Genomic DNA, 25950 nt, shown 5'->3' on the forward strand with positions numbered 1-25950 from the left:
TCTCTGGACTTTCTATGAAAGATATGACTGAGATATGACTCTTATATCTTTGCTCATTTTTAGTCACTTGCGCGGAAAAGAACAGATTGGTTGAAAGTGAGCGTCAACAACATGATGTGTGGCGGCTTCTGTGTGTGTGTGTGTGTGTGTGTGTGTGTGGGCGGGGGGCAAGGGTTACAGACACAGCGCGCACTCACACACACACCTGCACTAAGAAATACTGAATGAAATAAATATTTTTATTTTATTTTATTTTAATTTATGTGTAACTTATCAGATATTTATGTAACATGTAACACATATTCTGAGTACTTTTGAGGGATCTACGCTCCTATTGTGGAATATGAAACAGGACCTTAATGTAATGTAGTACTATTACACTGCTGTTCATTATGTGAGTACTTCTTTCACCACAGAGACACCGAGTTTGTGTTTTTGACCATGAGGTAGGAAACATTTAATGACGCACAGTCACCTGACTGATCCACCCCCCCCCCCCCCCCCCCCCCCCCACACACACACACACACACACACTACTGTCAAAGCACAGGCAGCACTAACCGATAAAACACACCAGTCGATCTCAGGGAGATGAGTCGATCCTCGAGTTGTCTCATCGTTTGAACCGGAAATCAGGTGAAGGCTGACGACGCTTCTACAGGGTCCAACCCGGGGCTTTCAGTTATGGTCTTCGAGTCTCTGGTCAGTGACCTGCTCAACAGGTTCATCGGAGACTACGTGGAGAATCTGGACAAGTCCCAGCTCAAGATCGGGATCTGGGGAGGTGAGCTCAGCTGCTAGCTTGAAGCTAGCACGATGACACACGGAGAAAGGCCAGACTCCGTTCAAAAATATCACATTTTAAAAGTCCCTGCTTTGCAAAAAAGTATATAATCCCACAGTTGAACATCTCTGAACTCCTCTTGTTAAACAACATGTTCCACCTTTAAGTCGGCAGTAGTACAGTCCACCATTCAGCTTTGGATCACATCAAATTTGAGCTTTGGTCAAAGCTTCGCCTGCTGCACTGCTGTGGTCATGGCTATGACGTTAATTAGCGTTTGTTGGTACCTTATTACCGTTGTTGTTGTTGTTGTTGTTGTTGTTGTTGGCATGATTGTGCCGAATTGAAGAGCGGCCAATATCCCGCGGTCATTAGTTTTCGTGTTTAAATTTTAGCTCAGTCACATTAAACAATCGGTGTTCGACCGAGGTGCGGTCGTTAATCTCCGTCAGTCATCGCGTAAACAAACAAAATAAGAGACTTTTAAACACATTTTGACCCTGAACGCAACATCACAGCAACCAAACGAAGAGCTTCTGGCAGCAGGACAGTAACACCGAGTCCACTGTCATTGACTGACCGCGTCCTGGTGCCACAGCACGAGACGTATGCGCAGGAAAAGACAGTCCCATGTCCCACACTTCCTCATGGACAGATATCACTGATCAGAATGATCCGATCAGATATCGATCAGTATGAACTGCAGCTCTGGACCATGTTGGGCTGCACCTAACATCATTTGACGTTTCTCCTTTTCCTGATGATGTGGTGAATCATTCAGTGTTGGCTAGAAACAGACAAGTTTGGACTAATTTGAAAGAGTGACTGAAGTTGTTAAATGGTATGTTGGTGTTGTTCCATATGAAGTGTGGAAATAAAGATAATGTGTGTGTAGTCCTGGACATGTCGACATGACCTTCATCAGAGTTCACCTGGGTCCCTCGTGACATCTTGGAACTTCCTCATGCCTGTTCAGATCTCTCTGTCACACCTGGTAGAGTCAAACAAACATACCTGAGAGACAGAACGCCTCACCTGCAGGCTGTACCAATCAGCTGACAGCTCTGAGCTTCTGTGTGTTCATGAGAGAAAGTAAACTGAAGGTGTTCGGACCAGATGGAGACCGCCATGTCCTGATCACTTTAATCACTATTTACTCGACTAATCGATAGAGTAACTCTACTGATTATTATTAATCTGACATTATCTGTGTGGAATATCACCTTTACTTTAGTTACCTGCTGATTATTAACCTGTTCATGAAGCCTTTATCAAAGGTAACAGAAGGAAGGCTCTGAGCTCCCTGCATGTTCAGGGGTCAGTGCCAGCCCTCTGTCGACCATCACAGCTCGTTCAGGTCGTTTATTGATCCTAAGTTGGGAAATTGTTTTGTTGCAGTAGCAATTAAACATACAGACAACACAAAATGTATTTGTTTAAACAGTAACAAAAAATATCTAACAGCAGTGAGCTTAACTCGACAAGATATATAATTATATAATGTGCATTAGAAAGTATAATACACATTATATGATATTTCATAATATAAGAAAAATTCAATATAACTAAGAAACTAAACAGGTATTTACATAAAAAATGTGTGCAGTTTCAGGTGATGAACCAAAGTAAACAGTCTGTGCAGTATAGCAGTAGTGCAGAGAATATGTCAAATACTGGCTTTGTGAGGTTTCCTGAAGCGGTCTGTTGGAGAAGGAGCTCCACTGTCTGTCCACGAGGAGGTGAAGGGGATGTTCAGGGTCTGTCCAGTGTCCTCCTGTCCACCACCTCCTCAACAGTGTCCAGTTTGCAGCCAATAACGGAGCCGGCCTTCCTGATCGCTCTGTTCAGTCTGTCGGTGTCGCCGGCTCCGATGCTGCTGTCCAGCACACTGCAGCAAAGAAGAGTGAGCTGATCACAGACTGCCAGAAGATCTCCAGCATCTCGCCTCACGTTGATCTGAGCCTCCTCAGGAAACAGTCGGCTCATCCCCTTCTTGTAGGATTTTCACTCTTGCTCCTCTGAAGGCTTCTAGTTCAGAGTGAGTCTTGGGTTGTCTCATGTTCTGCTCTTTGGAGGTTCGTCCACTGATGTTTAGGTCAGGGACTGTGAGGGCCACGGCAGAACCTTCAGCCTGGTGCTCTTGAGGCGGCTCATTGTGGATTTTGAGGTGTGTTCAGGATCATTATCCTGTTGTAGAAGTCTTCGTCTTCTTATCTGCAGCTGTGAGCCTCGATTGCAGAATTTGTTGGTATTTAATTGAATCCTTTCGTCCCTCTACCAGTGAAATGTCCCCGTCCACTGGCTGACCACAAGCCCAAAGCATGATGGATCCACGGCCATGCCGAACAGCTGGAGACGAGTTCTCTTCATGAAATTCTGCAGCTTTCGTTCTTCAAACATAACTTCGCTCACTGTGTCCAAGAAGTTCTTTTTAACTTTTCCCAGAATGCTTGTTTAGTTGCTCCTTTGTCTGATGCTGAGTTTTGTGGTTCGCTTTAAGCTGAGCAGACGGAGAAGACATTATCAGTGCACTGGTCATCCATAGTGAGGAAGAAGAGTTTTCTTTTCCAGGTTAAGAAACAGCATGTAGTTGTGAAGGCACAAATGCATAATTATAACAAATGAGAGCTAAAATGGAGGTCCCCTGAACGCCCCATGAAGGCCCCCAGCGTCTCATTTTGAGAGGGGTTGCTCATGATTGGTGAACATCCCCCTGTCAATCACCTCTGTGACATTAAACTGATGATTCTCTACACCTCAAACAGAAGTACAGACCCAAATCAAAGCAGGGTTGTTAGTGAGTGTCTCCCTTCTGTGTCTCTGCAGGAAATGTTGTACTGGAGAACCTGAAAGTGAAGGAAAATGCTCTGGTAAGTCTGAAGCCCCTCCTTCCCTCTCTGATGTCATCACCCACAGTTGTTCTGATTGGTCCGCTCTCCCTGACATCAGACTGAAAGATGGCGTCGACTCGCTTGAATCTAAACGGCTATCCAGCTTCCTGGTTAGCTTTTACATTGTGTGTCCCACTGCACGTGCTCAGTAGTGTTTGTCTCGCTGGTCCACAGACTTCACAGAAGGACATCACGCACTTAGAAGTGTCTTCTGTAGATAAATATGAAAGCTTCATGGATTAAAAATTCAGACCACAAACAGTATAAACTGTTAAAAACTGCTAACGCCTACACACAGGGCTCTCTGTAGGTGACGTTCAGTTGTCAAAGTCTGGTCTGGGTTTTTAAAAATACTTTTGGTGTGTTTTATGTGTTTATAACTTTATTGATCAGACGTCAGGAAAATTAAGATGTTACAGCAGCAAGAAAAAGGAGATGAAAAAGAACAAATAGACAATTAAAAGGGACACAAAATAAAAAATAAGATATAGATATAGATATAGATAGTATAAAACCAAAGACTCAACTCTGAGACCAAAGGCTCAGCTGAGACAGACAGAAGCCAGAAAGACATCGCAGACAGACAGCAGAGGCTGGAGGTGGAGGTTTGGATCAATAAATGACTTAAATGATTATCAACACAGCTCTGATTCATTTCCTGTTCATGAATGTGATGAATTGTTTCAGCTGCAATGAGGACAGTTTGTGTTTGTGTTTCAGAGTGAGCTCGATGTTCCATTCAGAGTGAAGGCCGGACAGATTGGTGAGTTCTGCCTTGGTGTTAGTTTGGATCCTCGTTAGCCTTCCTGGAGTCGCACTGATGACACAGATCTCAGTTACACAATCGCATGCTGGCACAGCACACATGATGTACACACAGTGTAAGCTCACTGTCAGAAAACAGTAAACGTTGGTGTGCAGGTACTGAACGGACAGGATTCCTTTAACTGAAGTGTCTGCTCAGCAGATTGTCTGTCGGTCATGTTTTAAACTCACGGCTTCATCTCAGGACTGAACTTCATTCATCTGTCGCTCAGTTCTAGACTGCATGTTGGAGTTTAAATCTTTCCAAGGCAACTGGACAAATACAATATTTCTACAAAGTATATGGAGCATTGTTGTGGTCAGACTAGTTGTTCTGCTTTTAAAGAGATAAATGTGTAAGCATAATGTGATTAAACCTGCTGTCAGCTGATCCATCAGTGGTCTGTCGAAGGAGTTAAGTGGATCAGCAGATAAAGTTCTGCCAGCAGAAACGGCTTCAACAGACTTTACAAATCAGCTGACATAAGAAGTCCTGAATGCAAACAGCTGGCTGGAACATGTGGTCTGTCCTGTCACTGCTCACAAGGTTCACACTGAAGGCTGAGTGTCCGAACTTAAAGTGAGCCTGAACCCATGACAATGTCTCTAAAAGTGGGGATGGACATTAGGACTGTATCTGTGACTTATGGAGCCCAGCTGGACCCAGTCCTCCAGTCTGAGTCATTTGGGCCATTTGGAGTGGGCCTGTCCCAGTCTCTGTTCCTGTCTGGGTCAGTTTAACCAAGTCTGTCTGAGTCTAGGTCATTTGGACTGGGTCTGCTCCAAACTGGGTGAGTTTGGTCAATTGGACCAGGTCTGTTGCAGTCTGGGTCAGTGGGGTCAGTTGGAGCAGGTTAGTTCTGATGAGGGTCAGGTGGACCAGATCTGGTCCAGACTCCTGAACCTCCTACCAGATGACAGGGGGGCAAACAGTCCATGGTTGGGGTGGGAACTGTCTCCGCTGATGCTGCGTGCCCTTCTTAGACCTTGATGGCGGATGGAGGTTTTACAGAGTTACAGTTCTATAAACTTCTTTTACACAGTAAGTTGACCTTCACTGTGTGCCCTGCTGAGACGATAGCGTGTGCTTTTGGTATTCATCCTTCTGTGTAATTTCTTGTAGGCTGGAGAAGTGGCTGGATGATGTATCCTTTAATCTCAGGAGGGACTAGAAGTTGTAGAACCTTGTCTTAAACTCAGGACCTAAAGGTGTGACGGACACGCCGACGGCCATGTTGGTGAAAATGCTCTTATGCTGTTTTGAGGTTAGATTTATTCTGCTGGTTTGGGTTTGTGGGTCTGACCTGTGTATACTCTGAGGACAGTTTGATCCAGAATGGACATGTTTGGTGCTGTGGTGGGTCTTCGGGGTTGGGGTTAGGCTCTTCACACGCCGGTCGCTCGTTTCTTCAGATACAGTGAAGAAGTATTTTTCAGTAAACATCCTGCGACCTTCTTTTTTCTTTACTGTGCTGGTTTTTAACATTTCACTTTGACAAACTGATTCCTCCGTCTGAAAACAAGCTCGCTAAGTTGTGGTTATGCACCTGAGAGATGACAGGTGACAGTCCAGGTAAGTTTTACTGCCGGTCCAGCCCGGATTAAACTGTTTTGCAGTCCAGATTTGGAGTCTGACCATTTAGTGTGTGGGCTTTAAATACTTCCTGTTCAACATGGTTAAGTTAGCTTGTACATGATGATGATGATGATGATGATGATGATGATAATAATGAGGGTGTTTTTTATACCACTTCACAACAAGGTCACAAATTACAACAAGCTTTACAAAAAGGCAAACACAAAGTAAAGAGTGAATTGCCGCACAGACCTGGGCCATGAAGAGCTGGACAGACGGTTTTAAACCACAATGACAGTCAGTAAGGACGTTACAAAGGGAGAAAAACAATCCAGAACACTTTGCACGGGTTAAAAGAGGACAGAAATCATTGGACAACAGAGAGCTTCATGTCCAGTGAACGTAAGTGACCTGATGAATAACGTCACAGAGCTGCTGTGGATTTCCTGTTTGTGTTTTCAGGGAAGCTGACGTTGAAGATTCCCTGGAAGAATCTCTACAGTGATGCTGTGGTGGCCACGTTGGAGGGTCTGTACCTGCTGGTTGTTCCTGGAGCCAGTAAGCCACACTTTAATCCTTCTGCATGTCCGTCATGTCTTTGGACAGCAGACTTGACTGATCATGATACACCAGCATTAGTATTCAGTCTGTCCATCACCAGATCAGCCAATCACATTTCAGATTGCTCATCTCTGTCAGGTGAGCGTTTTCTTATGTAAGGAATGTTTCAGAATGAACCCACATTAGTCTGTTTGTGTTTATTCTGAAAGGCGGGATCAGGAAGCTCTGGAAAATGGCCTAACCGTAACCCTAACCCTAATATTTCTCATTGACGAGGAGCCAGCGCTCATTACATTCCAACACAATAACAGGTCAAAAACAGCTTCTGCGTCCTCTGGGGGCAGCACACAGCTTTAGGCTCAGCACGTCGTCACGGCTGAGTGCTGCTGTCAGTTGATGGAGGCCATTGGTCCTGCGGGTTCAGTACGCAGTGGGCTGCTGTGTGCTTATAGGCTCCTACCTGGTCCCCTGCTTTGGCTCATGTGGTCAGCCGGCACAGCACAGCCCCCACCTGTATGAAAAATACACTGTCAGAGGGATTTCCAGTACACCTGTCCATGCATGGATCTGTGGATGATTGGCTGGTCTGGTGGAGCGTGTTCATTACTGACTGAGACATGGAATTGTGTGTGTGTGTGTGTGTGTGTGTGTGTGTGTGTGTGTGTGTGTGTGTGTGTGTGTGTGTGTGTGTGTGTGTGTGTGTGTGTGTGTGTGTGTGTGTGTGTGTGTGTGTGTGTGTGTGTGTGTGTGTGTGTGTGTGTGTGTGTGTGTGTGTTTTCCAGCTCAATCTAAGATGAAAACTTGTCCATTTAACGGTAAGATGCCGAGGGTCAGAGGTGGTGGTTGAAATTCAGAAAGTGCTGCGTTTTCTGTGCTACCTGCTGGGGCTGCACGGCATCCATATGATGAAAACAGTGTGTTCTGTTGTGATCTTATGAAAAATGTACTGATCTCCTTCACAGTAAAAGCCTTTTCTGTCATAACCCTGCAGTACGAGAGCTTTTACTGTGAAGGAGCTGCAGCCTGACCCATACACAGGTGTTTACAGGAAGATTTTGGTGTAATCTGAACACTCTTTAGCATTTGACCAGAGGTCAGGAACTATTTCTTACAAGGAAACAGCGGCAGATATCAGCATAATGATGTCTGATATTCCAACCGTTTGCGACATAGAAAGTCATGGATTAACAGTAAGAGCACATCGTGCAGCCCTGCCTTCGGCTCTGTCTGTCTGTCTGTGCAACCTTTTCTAATTCAGAGCTGTGATGGCTTCATGTAGATTTAGCTGGTTACTGGTCACCACAGTCTGATCCTGGGAGTTTCTGGGAGGATTTGCTGGTGTGTGGAACAACTTAGTCACTTCAGCTAACATGACAAACAATAGCAGGGTGGAGGTTTGCTAACAGCCTGAGAACTGGGAACAAATTCAAAGTCATGTATGATTTGTGGGCCCTGCAATCGACTGGCGACCGGTCCAGGGTGTACCCCGCCTCTTGCCCATTGTAGCTGGGATAGGCTCCAGCCCCCCGCAACCCCGAAAGGGATAGGCGGTATAGATAATGGATGGATGGATGGATGGATGGATGGATGGATGGATGGATGGATGGATGGATGGATGATTTGTAGGTTGTGGCTCGTTTTGAAGGTTATGTAACCACCGTTCCTATGGTGGCAAGTTTACATGCATGAGACTATAACTGACCACATAACCAAATGTTAGACTGACTTAATGAACAGTTTCATCATGTTGACAATGTCAGGTGAAGTAGTATGTTGCACTGCAGGCAGGAAACATGAACACATCACCCCAGTACTCCGCACACTTCACTGGCTTCCCATCACTGCCAGAATAAATTACAGAGCCCCTCTCATCACCCGTCAGTGCATTTATGGAAACCATACCTAAAAGAACTCCTCACCCAGCAAACCCCAACCTGGAATACACGCTCTGCACATCAAGACCTCCTCCACACTCCCAGATCCAAGCTCCAGACCGTGGGAGATCGGGCCTTCTGCTCTGCGGCACCACGTCTGTGGAAGTCCCTGCCCAGTCACCTCAGGACCCCACAGACCGTGGATGCTTTTAAAACACTTAAAGAGGTTTTTATTATACCTCAGGTACTCTTTTTATATTTTTCATGTTTTAACTGTAATGTGTGCTGTAGCAGGCTGCACGGTGGAGCAGCAGGTAGTGCGCGTGCCTCACAGCAACAAGGTTGCTGGTTCGATTCCTGGGTCGGGCGTGGCTTCTCTCCGGCTTCCTCCTCATTAGGTTAATTGGTGACTGTAAAATTGCCCCTAGGTGTGTGTGTGTGTGTGTGTGTGTGTGAGAATGGTTGTGTGTTTGTGTGACCGGTCCAGGGTGTACCCCGCCTCTCGCCCGATGACGGCTGGGATAGGCTCCAGCACCCCCGCAACCCCGAAAGAGATACACGGTATAGAAAATGGATGGATGGATGGATGGATGGATGGATGGATGGATGGATGGATGGATGGATGGATGGATGTGTGCTGTAGCACTTTGAGATTCTGTTTATTTTATAAATAAAATCCATCCATCCATTATCTATACCGCCTATCCCTTTCGGGGTTGCGGGGGGCTGGAGCCTATCCCAGCTACAATGGGCGAGAGGCGGGGTACACCCTGAACCGGTCGCCAGCCGATTGCAGGGCATTTTATAAATAAAATGTATTATTATTATTACTGCAGGCAGGTAGTTTCATTCACTTCCTGTCCATGTATTGAGCAATGAGGCTGGAAAAGTTGCAGCGCTGGCAGCTCCGCTAACAAGCTAGCGTCTGAAGACATAGCTGAGCTAGCTGTCCTTTCTTACAGATCTCGTGGATGCAGCACACGCCTGTCCAAGTTTAACAGGCTGCTTTGTAACTTTGCAAACAGACCAGCCTCCTCCTCTGTGGAGGGATGCTTTATCTTCTTTCATGAAAACAGCCTCTTTCACTCCTCTTTCAAACCATTTGTCCAAACTATGGACATTGTTCTCCAATCAGTGTCCCTTATCTTGGTGTTGGTTGTCTTCCTGGATCCACAAGCTTTAAATATTTCCCTCAGATGTTTGTGCTCTCTACACCACCAGCTTGGTGTTTCAGGCTTCAAATGACTCCTAAGTTGTGCTTCAGTGGGTGGTGGGAGTCAAAGAGCCAATACTGGTCTGTGTGGGGTTTCCTGTATACTCCAACATGGAGGCTCCTGTCCTGTTCAGTGTGTACAGCAACCGTCCAAAAAGGCCAAGCTGCTGTTCCTGCCGTCCTGGTGTGAACCTGGTGTTACACTGAGATGATGTCCTGTGAAGGTTTGCACTTCCTGGGATTTGAATTTTTGTTTAGGTATGAGGATGTGTTTGTTACATCCACATTAAGTTCTAGATTAAAGGGATAGTTTGGCTTTTTTGAAATGGAGTTTTATTGAACCAATCATTGTACAACCTCATCTCCAAAGTTTTGACACTGTGTAAAATGTAAATAGAAACCAAATGTGTTGATCTGTGAAACGCTGGACCGCCATATTTAATTAGAAGATGACATCCTCGTTTAGAATGTGATGCAGCAAACGTTTGAATAAAGTTAATCAGGCTCGCGTTTCGCTCTCACTCGCTGCATCACCTCTTCTTTTAACGTCGCTGTCAGTGTCTGAGCTGAGGAGACAAACTGCCGTCTCTGAAAGAGGAGCGTTTCCTCGTTCTGGCTTCATGGACGCTTTCAGCTGCTCGACAGTTCAGACTCTCCATCGTCGTATTTCACGTTTCTTGATGCTCCAACGTTTTCAGTGACTGCAGGCAGTCAGTTTACAGCAGGACTCTCTTTTAATGCAGCCGTGCTGTTGGAGTACGAGCAGAATGCGCTTTGACGTCGTCAGGCTGAAATAAGAAGACCGTCCCTGAAAGACGTCGTCCACTTGGAAGCGTGTTGCTCCGCGACGTGAATGTAGGGTTCAGCATGGATGGAGCCGCGTCACAGATGTGCAGGTTCGCCATGTGCACTAATGCCCCCCCACCATCACAGATGCTGGCTTTGAACTGTGCGTCTCCTCTGCAGCTCGGAGGACATGGCGTCCACGAGTTCCAAAAAGAATGTCAAACTTTGACCTCAGACCTCAGAACCTTTTCCACGTCAGTCCATCTTAAATGAGCTCGGAGCAGAGGAGGCGGCGTGTTTCTGGATCTGGATTCTATTCGCTTTGTCTTCGCGTGGTGGACTTTCAGCTCCATTTGTGGCTGCAGCGATGAACTGAGATCACTGACGATGGTTTTTGGAAGAGTTCCTGAGTCCCCGCAGTGACGTCCCCGCAGTGACGTCCCCGCAGTGACGTCCCCGCAGTGACGTCCCCGCAGTGACGTCCCCGACAGGCGGCTCTGCATGGCGACCAGACAGTGTTGGTCTTCAGCCTCGTCCCTTGTGTCCAACTAGATTTAGATTGATTTGTCCTTCTGCAAGGGACACTGTCTCCACCTTCCACACAGCCTCACCTTACACAGATACAGATGTCAGACATACGTGAGTCCCACCACACACCCACGACCACGCATTCTCACACTTTACACACACAAACACACACTCACATCGCAGTCTGGACGTCCTGTTCAGTCCTGTCATGGCAGGACGGGACAGAAGCCGTCCCCATCTTTGCCTCAGACAGACTCTGCCTCTCTGGGAGGCTCTTTTTAGACCCAATCATGTGACTCACCTGTTGCCAGGTAACCTGACTGATGGTGAGATGAAATGAGATTGAGCTGTTTTCTTTTGTTGGCCAAACTTTTTAGAACCGTGTCGCTGCATCAAATTCAGAGTGACGATGTCATTTTCAAATACAAGGACATTTCTCAGTTTCGACATCTGATTTCTGTAAATATCTGCTTATTGTGAATCTGATGCAGCAACACGTTTCACAGACTGGGAAAGGTGACTAACAGGTGAGAGGATCATGATTGGGTAAGAAAGGGTATTCAGAATCCATCATCAGAGGAACTGGAGAACATCAGGGTCAAGGCCAGAAAGCAGCGCTGAATGGCTGGACCGTCCCTTTCAGCGTGATGAAGTGCTACAAACCACAGAAAAAGCTAAAGCAGGATGTTTATGGTCTGACTGCAGGATTAGCAGGAAGGCCGAGCGGCACGATGCACACTGACTGAGTGACAGCTGTGTTTTTTGTTCTTCCTTCAGCGTCCGGCTGCAGTGTTGAAGCTGACGGGACGTTTCTCTCTTCGCTTTCTTTCTTTATAGCCATAAAGTACGATGCAGCAAAGGAGGAGCGCTACCTGCAGGAGGTGAAGCAGAGAGAGCTTCAACGCATCGAGGAGGCGCTACAGATGGCTGCATGCAGAGGTGAGACAGACTGACCTGTGACCTCTGACTTACACTGTTACACCTGAGCGCTCACCTGGCCTCCGCTCTGCCGCTGCAGCCTGTGTGTTTTGTCTCCTCTCTGCTCTCTGCTGGTGTTTAATAGCTGATCTGAAGCTTTCTGATATTTTGAACTCTCACAAACACCAAAACAAAGGTTACACAGCAGTGAGCGGCTCCAGCTTCATTTCATGTCGTAGCTCAGTCCAGTCGTGACATGTTACTTGGAACGAGTCGTCCCAGTTCAGAGTAAGCCTGTCAGAACTGGCCAAAGAAGATGTTCGATTATTCTTTCTAAAAACACATCAAGTTTGAACCATCCAGACTTCTGTTTCTGTGCGTTACATCCACCAGAGGGAAACCAGCACAGACATACTGCTCGAATATTATTTCAGCCTAAACGCCAACAATCCTCACTGAGTCTGTCTAAAGAGAGTAAACTCAGAATTCATTGAATCAGGAGAGGAGAGAGAGAGAGGGCGACATGAGAGAAGCCGAGGAAGCAGAGTGTAGAGACGAAGGCTTTCAATGGGACTCTGGAGTTATTGTCTGCGGACATCACGAGCGCAGACCTTCGAACATGTCGGACTTCAGCAGATTAAAGGTCAGAAAAGGTCAGTTTGCAGACGAACAGTGTGGCAGCGCTGCTGTTTGCACCTTTCATTTCCGTTTTCCAGACAGAATAATTCAACATCATTTTTGGCCAATATTGAGAGCCCTACTCATAGATGAATGACTGCTTGGATGAATGAATGTATAGATGAATGAATGAATGAATGAATGAATGAATGAATGAATGAATGAATGAACGTGGATTAGATGAATGTTTTATGTATTAACATGTTGGCTGTACTGTTCATGCTGCGTTTGCTGTCAGCGTCTCAAACTGGAGATCTTCTGTTCAGTCTGGAGAGTGTTGTTTACAAAGAGCCTCACAACGGTAACACACACACACACACACACACAGTAACACAGTGTGTCTCACACACACGCACACACACACACACACACACACACACACACACACACACACACACACACAGTAACACAGTGTGTCTCACACACACGCACACACACACACACACACACACACACACACACACAGTAACACACAGTGTGTGTCTCACACACACACACACACACACACACACACACACACACACAGTAACACACAGTGTGTGTCTCACACACACACACACACACACACAGTAACACAGTGTGTCTCACACACACGCACACACACACACACACACACACACACACACACACACACACACACACAGTAACACACAGTGTGTGTCTCACACACACACACACACACACACACACACAGTAACACAGTGTGTCTCACACACACACACACACACACAGTAACACAGTGTGTCTCTCACACACACACACACACACACACACACACACAGTAACACACAGTGTGTCTCACACACACACACACAGTAACACACAGTGTGTCTCTCACACACACACACACACACACACAGTAACACACAGTGTGTCTCACACACACACACACACACACACACACACACACACACACACAGTAACACACAGTGTGTCTCACACACACACACACATACACACACACATACACACACACACACACACACACACACACACACACACACACACACAGTGTCTCACACACACACAGTGTCTCACACACACATACACACACTCGTATAAGCAGTGTAACATGCAGACACACAGTCACACCTTGGCACTCAGTGACATCACACAGGATTGTTGGCACTCAGTGACATCACACAGGATTGTTGGCACTCAGTGACATCACACAGGATTGTTGGCACTCAGTGACATCACACAGGATTGTTGGCACTCAGTGACATCACACAGGATTGTTGGCACTCAGTGACATCACACAGGGCCGTTGGCACTCAGTGACATCACACAGGACCGTTGGCACTCAGTGACATCACACAGGATTGTTGGCACTCAGTGACATCACACAGGATTGTTGGCACTCAGTGACATCACACAGGATTGTTGGCACTCAGTGACATCACACAGGGCCGTTGGCACTCAGTGACATCACACAGGATTGTTGGCACTCAGTGACATCACACAGGACCGTTGGCACTCAGTGACATCACACAGGGCCGTTGGCACTCAGTGACATCACACAGGGCCGTTGGCACTCAGTGACATCACACAGGATTGTTGGCACTCAGTGACATCACACAGGGCCGTTGGCACTCAGTGACATCACACAGGATTGTTGGCACTCAGTGACATCACACAGGATTGTTGGCACTCAGTGACATCACACAGGATTGTTGGCACTCAGTGACATCACACAGGGCCGTTGGCACTCAGTGACATCACACAGGACCGTTGGCACTCAGTGACATCACACAGGATTGTTGGCACTCAGTGACATCACACAGGGCCGTTGGCACTCAGTGACATCACACAGGACCGTTGGCACTCAGTGACATCACACAGGGCCGTTGGCACTCAGTGACATCACACAGGATTGTTGGCACTCAGTGACATCACACAGGATTGTTGGCACTCAGTGACATCACACAGGGCCGTTGGCACTCAGTGACATCACACAGGACCGTTGGCACTCAGTGACATCACACCACCACAGCTTTTGTGACATGACGGTGTCCACTGATGTGGAGGTCCAGGTGTTTCTGTAGATCTACAGACTGCAGCTGAAGTGATCAGCATGAATCTGTGTGGGTGGATCCTGTAAATGATCCGCTTTAGTTTTGTTTTTGATGACAAACGCTCAGATTTTTTACAGTGCTAATGTAGGCGAACATGTTTTTAGTTTTTATCCTTCATCCGCGTGTTGAGTCAGACCTTTCAAAGTAAGTCTACCCTCTGTGATTGGCTGTTCTCTCGCTCACCTCCACCTGCTTCCTCTGGACTCTGGTTGATGTATTTGCTGCTGCTGGTTGAAATCATCACTGAACGTGGACACTAAACCGTCAGAAGACGAATGTTTCTCTGCTTCCTGCTTTCTGCCTCTTTCTCTCACTAACTGATGTTTCTTTCTTTAACGCTGCCAAAGTCTCAAGAGGATTTAAAAAACATAAAAAGCCCAAAAAAGGCTTGAAGAAGCTGAAACAACATGACAACAAAGCAGGTAAGGTCTGATCCTGGACTGCGTCACCTGCTGGAGGATGGAGACGTTTCACTGACTTTAACATCAGTTTCCAGACAGATGCTGAGCTGAGGTTTAAACACCTCACCGCTCTTTGAGTCAGTCCTCCAGTCATCCGTCAGCACTCTGAGCACCCTGAATGCACAAATACCATGCCCTCCATTTCCCACAATGCAGCTTGATAATGACCTTCTGCAAACGTCAGAGCAGAATTCAGACAAGATACTTTTCGAAAGCTTCAGGGCTGTGAATTCACTGGATTTCATCTTTTCTCTGCATTAAATGCTCTTACTGTTTAGAGAAAACTGATCAGCGTCAGCTCTTCTTTCTTTTAAAGACTGAAGACGTTTCAAGTGAAGCTGCAACAGCAGAGGAAGCAAACAGAAAAGAAACAGGATCAGAGTTTCTGTTTTTAGGCTGTCAGCCGTCGCATTTCCCTTCTTCATTTCACTTCATGATTTGAACTCAAACCTTTATCTTCATATTTCATTTTTTGTCTTTGTATCTTAAAATTTGCATTTCTAATTTTTCCTTATTTTTCAAAATTATGAGTATCTCAAAATGTTACTTTAATTCTGATTGACAGTATTTTAATTTTCATCGTGCACAGCTGACCATCTCCACATGTTTTCAGGATGATTTATGATGTTTAGTTTAATTTAATTTATCTTTTAAACTAAACTCAGTCAGAGGTCCAGGTTGATCGGTGGCAGACTTCCTGTCTCTTTTCATAGAGTTCTGTTGTTTCAGAGAAACCTCAGGAGGAAAAGAAGGACACGTTTATGGAGAAACTGGCCACCCAGGTGATCAAAAACCTGCAGGTGAAGATTAGCAGCATCCACCTGCGCTACGAGGACGATGTGAGTCAGATCTCACCTGTGCAAACACACAGGAAGTAAAGAGTGTCAGGAGGTCACCTGTCATTTGTAAGACTCTCTGTCATGTGACTGCCTGTTTGTTTCAGCTGTCAGACCCACAGCGCCCCCTGTCTATGGGATTAACACTGTCAGAGCTCAGCCTGCAGGTAACACACACAGACGCACACACGCGCTCACAGAGAAACACACACCTGTGACAGGTGATATTGACCTGTTGTTGCTGTTTTTTTTTTCAGACCACTGATGAAAACTGGAAATCGTGTATTCTGAACGAAGCAGCAAAGATCATCTATAAGGTGACGGCGCTCTGAAACTCACTCACCTGTTCATTTTTGACCTTCAGTAGTTTGACTGACGGTCGTTTCAGTTACAGGTGTGACTTTGATGGTTAGATGATTAGAAAAATATGATTTATGTGAAGCAGGAAGTGTTGTACGTCAGTGGTGGGAAATGGCTGCATGAAGATTTACGGGCACCAGACTTTTTACACTGCAGGTAAACAGGTGTGATTACCTGAGTAACCTGAGTTCTCCAAGTAACCTGGCCTCCTGTGTGCATGCAGACACAAAGATTGACTCAGTGAATGCAGCAGATAATCCTTCATGAGCAGAAAACTGAGGTACAGGAACAAGTCACGAGCTCCATTGATACTGTGTCTTCTGGCGATGAAGACGAAGGCTCAGCCTGTAAAACGTCCATCAGCACATCTGAAAAACTTCCTACATTTCACTGAAAGGTTGCTTGTTGGTTCGGCCACACACACACACACACACACACACACACACACACACACACACACACACACACACACACACACACACACATGTTCATTTCATGAATTTTTCCATTAACCTCCACACTTCTCAAAGCCATATAGTCAACACTCGGGGATTTTTGGTTTGTCTGTCAGGAGCTGCGCTCTTTCACTTTCACTTTAGGCCAAATAGGCTGCTGAAATACTTGGAAATGCTTCACATGCAGATGCAGATTTGACTTGTACCACAGCTGTCTGCGTGTTTGATGGTACAGTACCTGTCCTGATGTGTAGAGCTGATCCAGAATCCTCCTTCTGACCTGCAGAGGTTTGAAGAACTCCCTCCTGCAGCCCCAGTCCTCCACATTCCCCTGATGCTGTCCATTTATTTGTTCTCTATTAAAAAACTTTGCCCATCAAGCTTCCCTTCTTTGGAATAAACTCCTGCTGAGTGTTTGGGACACCTCTGCTGAGATTTTCAAACCCAGGCTGAAGACAGATCGTCTCTGTCGGCTTTGGCCTGTCTTTGTTTGACTGGCTGGGAAATCATCACAAGATTTGGCGTTCTGTTCTGTTGCTGAATGAACTTCGTTCTTCGTTTCTAACCTTGTTTTATTCACGTTATTACCTTTATGTTTGGGACTCTCTTTGTAACACACACTAAAATAAATATTTAAAATAAATATTTTAGTGTGTGTTACAAAGAGAGTCCCAAACATAAAGGTAAGAGACATTGTTTAAAATTAAACTTTAAACAGTTCAAACTTTGTAACATAGTGTCTGTTACAGAGTTTGAACTGTTTAAAGTTTACATTTTTACATTTTTTTTAAAAGCTTTTTTCAGTTTAAACTGAAGTTCAACGTTTGACTGAGTGCTCTCTGATCTGATTGGTTGACATACATTTGATGAGCAAGGTAGACACAATCAGCCTTTGTGACTGTTGTTTTTCATCATTTGTGACTCATGTTTAACCCGATGAGTGGACGGGTGTTGGTCGCTCTGATTGCCTGTATGCTCGTTTCACCTGAAGACGCAGCACTTTGCTTGTTGGTGGTCTGTACCATTTAATGTCAAGCAGGAATTCCTGGATTGTTTTCTCATTGATGTGTGTGCTTGTTGTTTGTCAGCTCGGTCGTCTGGACTGTCTCTGTGCTTACTGGAACGTCAACAGTCCGATCTTGTACAAAGGATCATGGGAAGACATCGTGGTGAGTTGATGCTATTTGTCTTTTTAGATGAAAACAAACTCATCAGTCACAAACAAACCACCAACAAATGAAAGAATGCTGAAAAGAAATGAATGAATGTTGGTTTGAAAAGGTCTGTGCCACGCTGGATTGCATGTAGTACCAACAGCGACCTGAACAATATGTTGCTCTCAGTGAGCAGACAGTGGTGAAATAGATGGACAGAGTAAATCAGACATTATGATTCCATAAGACAGTCATCTTTTTAAGTTTTTCTGAATGAGCTGATCCTGTTCTTCAACACCAACATACAGAGAAATGGTGTCTGAAAACATCGTAATACATCACTGCAACGAGCACAGGTGAAAGCAAAAAAACAGTATTTCTGCTCAGAGAGAGCCGCGACACAACGCCGTGTGATGTCAGGGAGCTCCAGGCTGAATTAGTGGGACGTTTGTCTTTTACTTCTATCTCTTCCTGCATCTTTCTTTGGCTCTCCGCTGTAGGTGCTGAGGTGCATTCGGACCTTTAGATTCTTTCTGCTTCTTAGATGTGTTGGAGCTCAACGCAGAGGGCCTCTCTCCTCTCTACTTACTGCTGATTGAGGGATCCATTCACTGAGAGAAGGTCCTAACGTTATTGTCAGCTAACAGTAGCTAGCTAACATCACTTAGTTGTCAAACAAGTTTGATTGTCCCTGACAGATGCAGCGGAACATGACCTCTTCCTGTTTGTTGTAACACACCCAGCCAAACTTTTCTCCTCTTGTTCTTGCTCTTGCTCTTGTCTGGAGGGGAGAGTACGTTTCTCTGGCACTTACCCCACAAAAAAGTCCACTTGTTCCTGACAAGCACTGTCATTAACTGTTTTATTAAACAGTTATAGTAGACATACACTCTTCATTTCCACATCCACCTGCTGGCACCACCTGTCCTATATCCACCTCTCTAGTTCCTTTTCACTTGGTGATCATCATCATTAAGGAAGGTCAGGTGATGCAAATTTCAGCCCCAACCTCCTCTAAACAGCTGCTAGCACTCGAGCTGTGATAGTCGACAGGGGGCTGTCACTGAACCCTGACCATGCAGGGAGCCCAAACCTTTCCTTCTGGACTTTCTCCTTTTTTGTTATTTTGGAACTGTAAAAGATGGAAATAAAAAAAGCATCGTGCTTTAAAATAGTAAATAATTGTTTTATGTTTAACTTCATGGTGTTTGGAAGAAAGCTCATCTTTTATCCTCTGAACTCTTCACAGGAAGAGAAACACTTTGACCAGGGCTTCCAATTCTATTTCTATATCTATATCTATATCTATATCTATACCTATACCTATACCTATATCTATATCTATATCTCCATATATAGATAACCTATACCTATATCTATATCTATACCTATATATCTATACCTATATATATAGATAACCTATATCTATACCTATACCTATATCTATATCTCCATATATAGATAACCTATACCTATATCTATACCTATATATATAGATAACCTATATCTATACCTATACCTATATCTCTACCTATACCTACATATATAGATAACCTATATCTATACCTATACCTATATCTATATCTACATATATAGATAACCTATACCTATATCTATGCCTATATCTACACATATAGATAACCTATACCTATATCTATATCTACATATATAGATAACCTATATCTATATCTATACCTATATCTATATCTATACCTACATATATAGATAACCTATATCTATACCTATACCTATATCTATATCTATATCTACATGTATAGATAACCTTTATCTATAGCTATACCTATATCTATATCTACATATATAGATAACCTATATCTATACCTATATCTATATCTACATATATAGATAACCTATATCTATACCTATATCTATATCTACATATATAGATAACCTTTATCTATATCTATATCTACATATATAGATAACCTTTATATAACCTTTATCTATAGCTATACCTATATCTATAACTATACCTATATCTACATATATAGATAGCCTATATCTATACCTATATCTATATCTACATATATAGATAACCTTTATATAACCTTTATCTATAGCTATACCTATATCTATAACTATATCTATATCTATATCTACATATATAGATAACCTATATCTGTAGATATTCTATATCTATGGTAATGAAACATACCAGCATTATTTTCTGTTCATGGATTGATGATGTCACTTCCCTCCATTTTTGCTGCCTGATGAAGAGCTTTTCCACTTCTTTTCTCTATTCTTCATCACATTCACTGTCACACATGTTCAGCAGATGATATTTTGCTATGAATGATTGTTTTGTTTAAAATTTATAGACAAATCGTTGATTTGTCTATAAAAAGTAAAAAAAACAGTGAAAACCGTGTTATTGTATTTTCCTCTCTTTCAACAAGAGATTCAGTTTAGATGATGTTCTGAATGACATCAGGAAAGAGATGGACGCTCACTCCTCCTCTTCCTCCTCCCCTGCCCTCTCTGTCTGTCCTGCAGGATCAGCTGAAGTGTGGGATCAGCAGTAAGGATCAGGAGCTTCCTCACTATCAGTACAGTGAGTTCGTCGCTTTGTTACCTTCGTCGTGCTGAGAGCTTCAGCACTTTGTTCAGTGAACATCTAGAGGAAGATTTAGAAGTTTGACATCAATCCTCAAGTCAAACTCTGATGTGCAAAGAATTCTTCGACTTCTTTGCACATCAGATAACATCACTGACACAAACATAATGCTACTGAAATAAAGATGCTGCTGTTCAGTGCCACAGGTCAAACTGAAGAGATGTTAGCTTCTGCTAATCAGGAGCTACTGTAGTGTGTGAATGTGCAGGTTATTGAATCAGACTTTCAGTTCTTTCATTTGTAAATGAAAGTTTTCATTTAAAGTTTTCATTTTAGTTTTGGGCTGCACGGTGGCGCAGCAGGTAGTGCGCGTGCCTCAGAGCAACAGTTCGATTCCCGGGTCAGGCCTTTCTGTGTGAAGTTTGCCTGTTCTTCCCGTGCATGCGTGGGTTCTCTCCGGCTTCCTCCCCAGTTAATCTAATGCTCATTAGATTAACTGGTGACTGTGAAATTGCCCATAGGTGTGAGCGTGTGAGTGTGTGAATGGTTGTGTGTTTGTGCCCTGCGATCGACGGGCGAACGGTCCAGGGTGTAGCCCGCCTCTTGCCCGTTGATGGCTGGGATAGGCTCCAGCACCCCCGCAACCCCGAAAGGGATACGCGGTATAGAAAGATTAAGTTTAAGATTTGTACTTTATTAATCACAGCACACACACGCTACAGGGAGGAGGAAAGTGGATGGATGGATTTTAGTTTTGCTTTCATTGTGAAACTAAAGTCATCAACAAATATTCTATTCATACTTTTTTTGATAAACTAACTGGTGGCCAGCAGTTTGATGACATCCGGATACAGAATGTGTCTGTACAGGATGTTTTTCTCTTCCTGGTTTCTGTCAGGAGACAGTTTGACCCTCACAGAGGCCCGTAGTGTCGCTCAGATTTACTGTAGATCAGCTGGCAAATATTCATCTTTTTACATTTCTACAGTCAGTGACTTCCCTCAGCTGCTCAGGAAGTGATCGATACATGAAATAATCCATTGATCATCAGATGGTTGGTTTGTGGATACTAAGCTTCCACCGGTTGCTTTGCAGTCTTCAAGCCGATCTTCGCCTCGGCTAAAATGTGCCTCAACCCGAATGCTGAGCTGGAACTGAAAACTCCAAAAGCAAATCTGCACCTGGAGGTTCAGAACATCGCCATAGAGATGACCAAAGCACAGGTAACGTGACTCGGTCAGGACAGGTGAGACAGGTCCTGTAAGACAGGTGAGACAGTCAGGTCATGTTACATGGGTCATGTGAAACAAGTCATGAGAGACACTCAGGGAGACAGGCCATGTGAGACAGGTGAGAGAGTCAGGTCAGGTGAGACCGGTGGGACGGGTCATGCGAGACAGGTGAGACAGGTAATGTGGGAGAGGTGAGACAGTCAGGTCATGCAAGACAAGTGAGACAGTCAGGTCATGTGACACATGTCAGGTGAGACAAGATGTGTGAGACAGGTAATGTGGGAGAGGTGAGACAGTCAGATCATTTGAGACAGGTGAGACAGTAAGGTCTTGTGAGACAAAGCTGTCTCGTCTCTGTTGCTCTGCTTTGAAAAGCAGTCCTCGTGGTGCTTTGTCCTCAGTGCTGAGCAGGTTTTTGATGTGCTGTGGTCTTATTGTGGTCCTCTGCAGTACCTGACCATGGTGGAGCAGCTGGAGTCCATTGACTACATGGTGAAGAACGCCCCCTACAGGAAGTTCCGGCCTGATGTCTCCGTCCACAACAGCTCCAAACTCTGGTCAGTTCAGTCTCAACAGAAAGGAACCAGTTTGAACTCAAACTGTTCAGAATCTGGTTTTAGAATTCAGTTACTGGCGTACAGACACCACCGGACTACCATGATCACATTCAGATTAAAATTCCTGCGTTAGACGGTACTCAGTTCCAGTGTTTTTCAGTAGATATAACAAAATTCAGTCCAGAGTCCACCGTGTCCAAGACTGGTCTTGAATGGTGTTGGTCATTTTTATCAGAGGGAGTCTTCAGGACTTCCTCACACCGATCGTCCAGTGCAGGGACGTCTTTAGAAATCCACGATTTGACAGTAGTTTCTCTCGCTGTGTGTTCTCTGGAGTTTCTCTCTCCACTGCTGAGTGACGTTAGATATGTGCATATGCATTAATAATCTGCGGACTGGACGGGAAGCTCCAGCAGGATGGACGTGGCCGCGAGGCCGCCAACTGAGGGTCACTGTGTGTCCTGAAATCCTCACACTGATCACCACAATCTGATGGTGATGGTTCCTCAGGACACATTTTCAGTTTTTTTTGGACGTTCTGTGACATGTTCCACTTTCATGACAAACCATTTGTAGTGTTGTACGTACCTTGTATCAAACCAAGCCAAGTCCAGTTTGTCGCTTGTCCATATACAAAGTACACAGCTGAGCAAAAGGTCGTTCCTCATGGGCACAAGGTGCTACTACATAATTAAGAAAAAATGAAGTAAAATAAAATAGAATAGAAATACAAACAGTAAAGCTATATATTACTCCAATAACATACAGTGCTATGCGGGGCGCACTATGTGGAGAAGGTGTTAGGGGTGGGGTGGGGTGGGGTGTGGAGGTGAGGTAGAGGGCAGTAAGGTGTTTAGAAGCCTAACAGCTCGGATGATGTGCAAACTGGAGAGGGTCCAGTGAGGTGAGGAGGGTGGATTTGATGTGTCTCACGACCAGCCTCACTGGCAGACTCACAGGGTGGAAGAACTACCCGCCGTGTGGCATCTGGTAAACGTGGAGGTCCAGTGAGGAGGATAACAACAGTGACAGAAACAGAAAATCTCTATTTGATGGTTTTGGGGTGCGTTTGTTTTCTGTGCCTCTGCCAGGTGGAGGTACGCCTTCAACAGCATCCTGGAAGTCCACATCAGACGCTTCAGTCGCATGTGGTCCTGGTCCAACATCAGACAGCACAGAGAGAACCTGAAGGCCTACAAGACTGCCTATAAAGCCAAACTGCTGAGCCAGAACAAGCCGAACCAGGACACAGAGCGACACATCCAGGTGCTGCAGATCGACTGAAAGAGCCTGGACGTACTCTGTGCAACGTGCTGTTGTGGAAATTGTTTAGGAACACTCATAAACACATGAACGAATGCTGAAACACACTGATGGTCGTAAACTGAATATTTTTAGATTCTGCAGAAAAACAAGATATCTCGATATCTCGACTCTACAAAATAATCCGCACATGAACTACACACATAACATCCACTGGCCTCAGGGTGGTGTTTGTGACCTGCTGACCGAGTCTGCTGTACTGATGTTTGTTTCCAACAGGATCTGGAGAAAGTTCTGGATGTCTTCAACATCACTTTGGCCCGGCAGCAGGCTCAGATGGAGGTAAGGATGATGATGAAGACTGTGATCAAGGTTTTCTGAGGAACAGACACAGACCTGAGTCTGAGACCAATCATGACTCGCTCCTCATCCTCCTCTTCCTCCTCCAGGTCATCAGATCGGGACAGAAGGTGGTGGGGAAGAAGGCAGGGGGAGGCCAGAAGCAGGGAGGAGGAGGAGGTTTCTTCAGCAGCTTCTTTGGTAGAAAGGCCAAGAAGGAGGAGCAGGAGCCAGAGGAGAGCAAAGAGACGGAGGGTAAGCAACCGATTCATCTGAAACCCCCCTGAGATCCACCACGTTAGCCTCGTGTGAATTTGTGTGTCATCTGAATAATTATGGTCACACATTTAGCTGTCTTCTATAGTGTGATGTGTAGATAGTAAATTCCATTAAAATGAAGTTAGGACACTGTAAGACAGAAAAAATACAAAGACAAAATATTTCATGTTCAAACTGATCAGCTTTCTTGTTTCTTGTAAATACTCCGACTTCAGCAGCTCAACAGTCTCAAAGGGGACAGGTCTGGACAGCAGGCAGCCAGTCTAGAACCTGAACTCTGCGACTATGAAGCCACGCTGCTGTAGCACTGCAGGATGTGTCTTTTGGTGGTCCTGCTGGAAGCAGGGACATCTAGGGGACGTTGTCTGGGTGGCAGCATGTTGCTCCAGAACCTGTTTGTACCTTTTAGCACTAATGGAGCCTTTACAGGTGTGACCATGAACACCAGCACACCTTCAGAGCAGCACAGAGGCTGGCTGTTGAATTTAGTGCTGGAACCATCTGGATGGTCCTCTTCCTCTTCAGCCCAGAGGACACGATGTCCGTGATGTCCAAAAACAGTCCACAATGTGGACTCGTTAGACCACAGCACAGCTCAGATGAGCTCCGGTCCAGAGAACTTTCTGGATGTTGTTGATATCTGGCTTTAATGTGGTGTTTAATGCAGGGCTGCAGTCCTGTTCAGAAAACAGCATGAATCAGGTCGTCAGGCAGTTCACTTCACATGAAGAGCTTTTTCAGTTGCTATGAGGAGATGTAAGGTGCTTTTTCACAGGCATTCAGGTGATGTCCACCTTTGGTTACTTGTAGTTTTATGGTTACTTGAAGATACTCTGTGTTCTGTGTGGCAGTGATTTGAAGATATTTTCCTTCCGGTGTTCAGGCTCAGGATTGGACGATCTCATTACGGCTGAGGAAAAAGAAAAACTTTACACTGCCATCGGTTACAGTGGCAGCTCTCACAGCCTGGCTTTACCCAAACAGGTGAGCACACTGCTGCTGTGATGTCCCTGCTCTCCACAGGATAAAGTTTGCCATTCTTCACCGCTGTCAGGACCAGCTCCTCGTCTTCCTTCTCCTCTGAGCGTCAACCTTTCACACTTGAATCACTCCATGATCTTCTCTCCTGCTGGAGCTGCTTGATGGCAAAAGTCAGAACCACAACTGTTTTGGTCAATGTTGAAATCCAAAATGATTTCGAGGCAGCGATTAATTGAGTAGTTGTCAAATGTTACATTAATCACTGTAAGTCGCCAATTTTCTGTTTTCGTCACTTTAAGACTGTAAACTGAACAAAACAAGACATTTGAGGTGTGTGTGTCTCTCTGTGTGTCTGTCCCTGTGTGTCTGTCTCTGTGTGTCTCTCTCTGTGTGTCTGTCTCTCTGTGTGTCTGTCTCTCTGTGTGTCTGTCTCTGTGTGTCTGTCTCTCTGTGTGTCTGTCTCTCTGTGTGTCTGTCTCTGTGTGTCTGTCTCTGTGTGTCTGTCTCTTTGCCTCTGTCCATGCCTGTGTGTTTGTCTCTGTGTGTCTCTCTGTGTGTCTGTCTCTTTGCCTCTGTCCGTCCCTGTGTGTCTGTCTCTGTGTGTCTCTCTGTGTGTCTGTCTCTCTGTGTGTCTGTCTCTGTGTGTCTGTCTCTGTGTGTCTGTCTCTTTGCCTCTGTCCATGCCTGTGTGTCTGTCTCTGTGTGTCTCTCTGTGTGTCTGTCTCTTTGCCTCTGTCCGTGCCTGTGTGTCTGTCTCTGTGTGTCTC

General features: G+C 45.1%; 1 protein-coding gene across 4 annotated transcripts in view; it reads left to right on the forward strand.

Annotated features, from left to right (window-relative positions):
* Nucleotides 1–585: 585 nt before the first annotated feature.
* vps13c (vacuolar protein sorting 13 homolog C) overlaps nt 586–25950 on the forward strand; it is a 90841-nt gene continuing 65476 nt past the window's right edge. For 2 of the 4 annotated variants that reach the window (XM_070961411.1, XM_070961436.1), the window contains exons 1-18: nt 586–784; nt 3611–3654; nt 4396–4438; nt 6518–6613; nt 11855–11956; nt 12852–12914; nt 15036–15110; nt 15879–15988; nt 16093–16152; nt 16243–16302; nt 17889–17969; nt 20472–20529; nt 21628–21755; nt 22215–22321; nt 23413–23587; nt 23864–23926; nt 24034–24178; nt 25086–25186. In XM_070961411.1, coding sequence (XP_070817512.1) covers nt 685–784; nt 3611–3654; nt 4396–4438; nt 6518–6613; nt 11855–11956; nt 12852–12914; nt 15036–15110; nt 15879–15988; nt 16093–16152; nt 16243–16302; nt 17889–17969; nt 20472–20529; nt 21628–21755; nt 22215–22321; nt 23413–23587; nt 23864–23926; nt 24034–24178; nt 25086–25186 — 1611 coding nt within the window. In that variant the 5' untranslated portion in view covers nt 586–684. Of the gene's footprint in view, nt 785–3610; nt 3655–4395; nt 4439–6517; nt 6614–7398; nt 7432–11854; nt 11957–12851; nt 12915–15035; nt 15111–15878; nt 15989–16092; nt 16153–16242; nt 16303–17888; nt 17970–20471; nt 20530–21627; nt 21756–22214; nt 22322–23412; nt 23588–23863; nt 23927–24033; nt 24179–25085; nt 25187–25950 lie in introns of all 4 variants that reach the window. The other 2 variants (XM_070961420.1, XM_070961428.1) reach the window with 2 other exon arrangements.

Source organism: Chaetodon trifascialis, chromosome 1, assembly GCF_039877785.1.
Source record: "Chaetodon trifascialis isolate fChaTrf1 chromosome 1, fChaTrf1.hap1, whole genome shotgun sequence".
NCBI lineage: Eukaryota > Metazoa > Chordata > Actinopteri > Chaetodontiformes > Chaetodontidae > Chaetodon > Chaetodon trifascialis.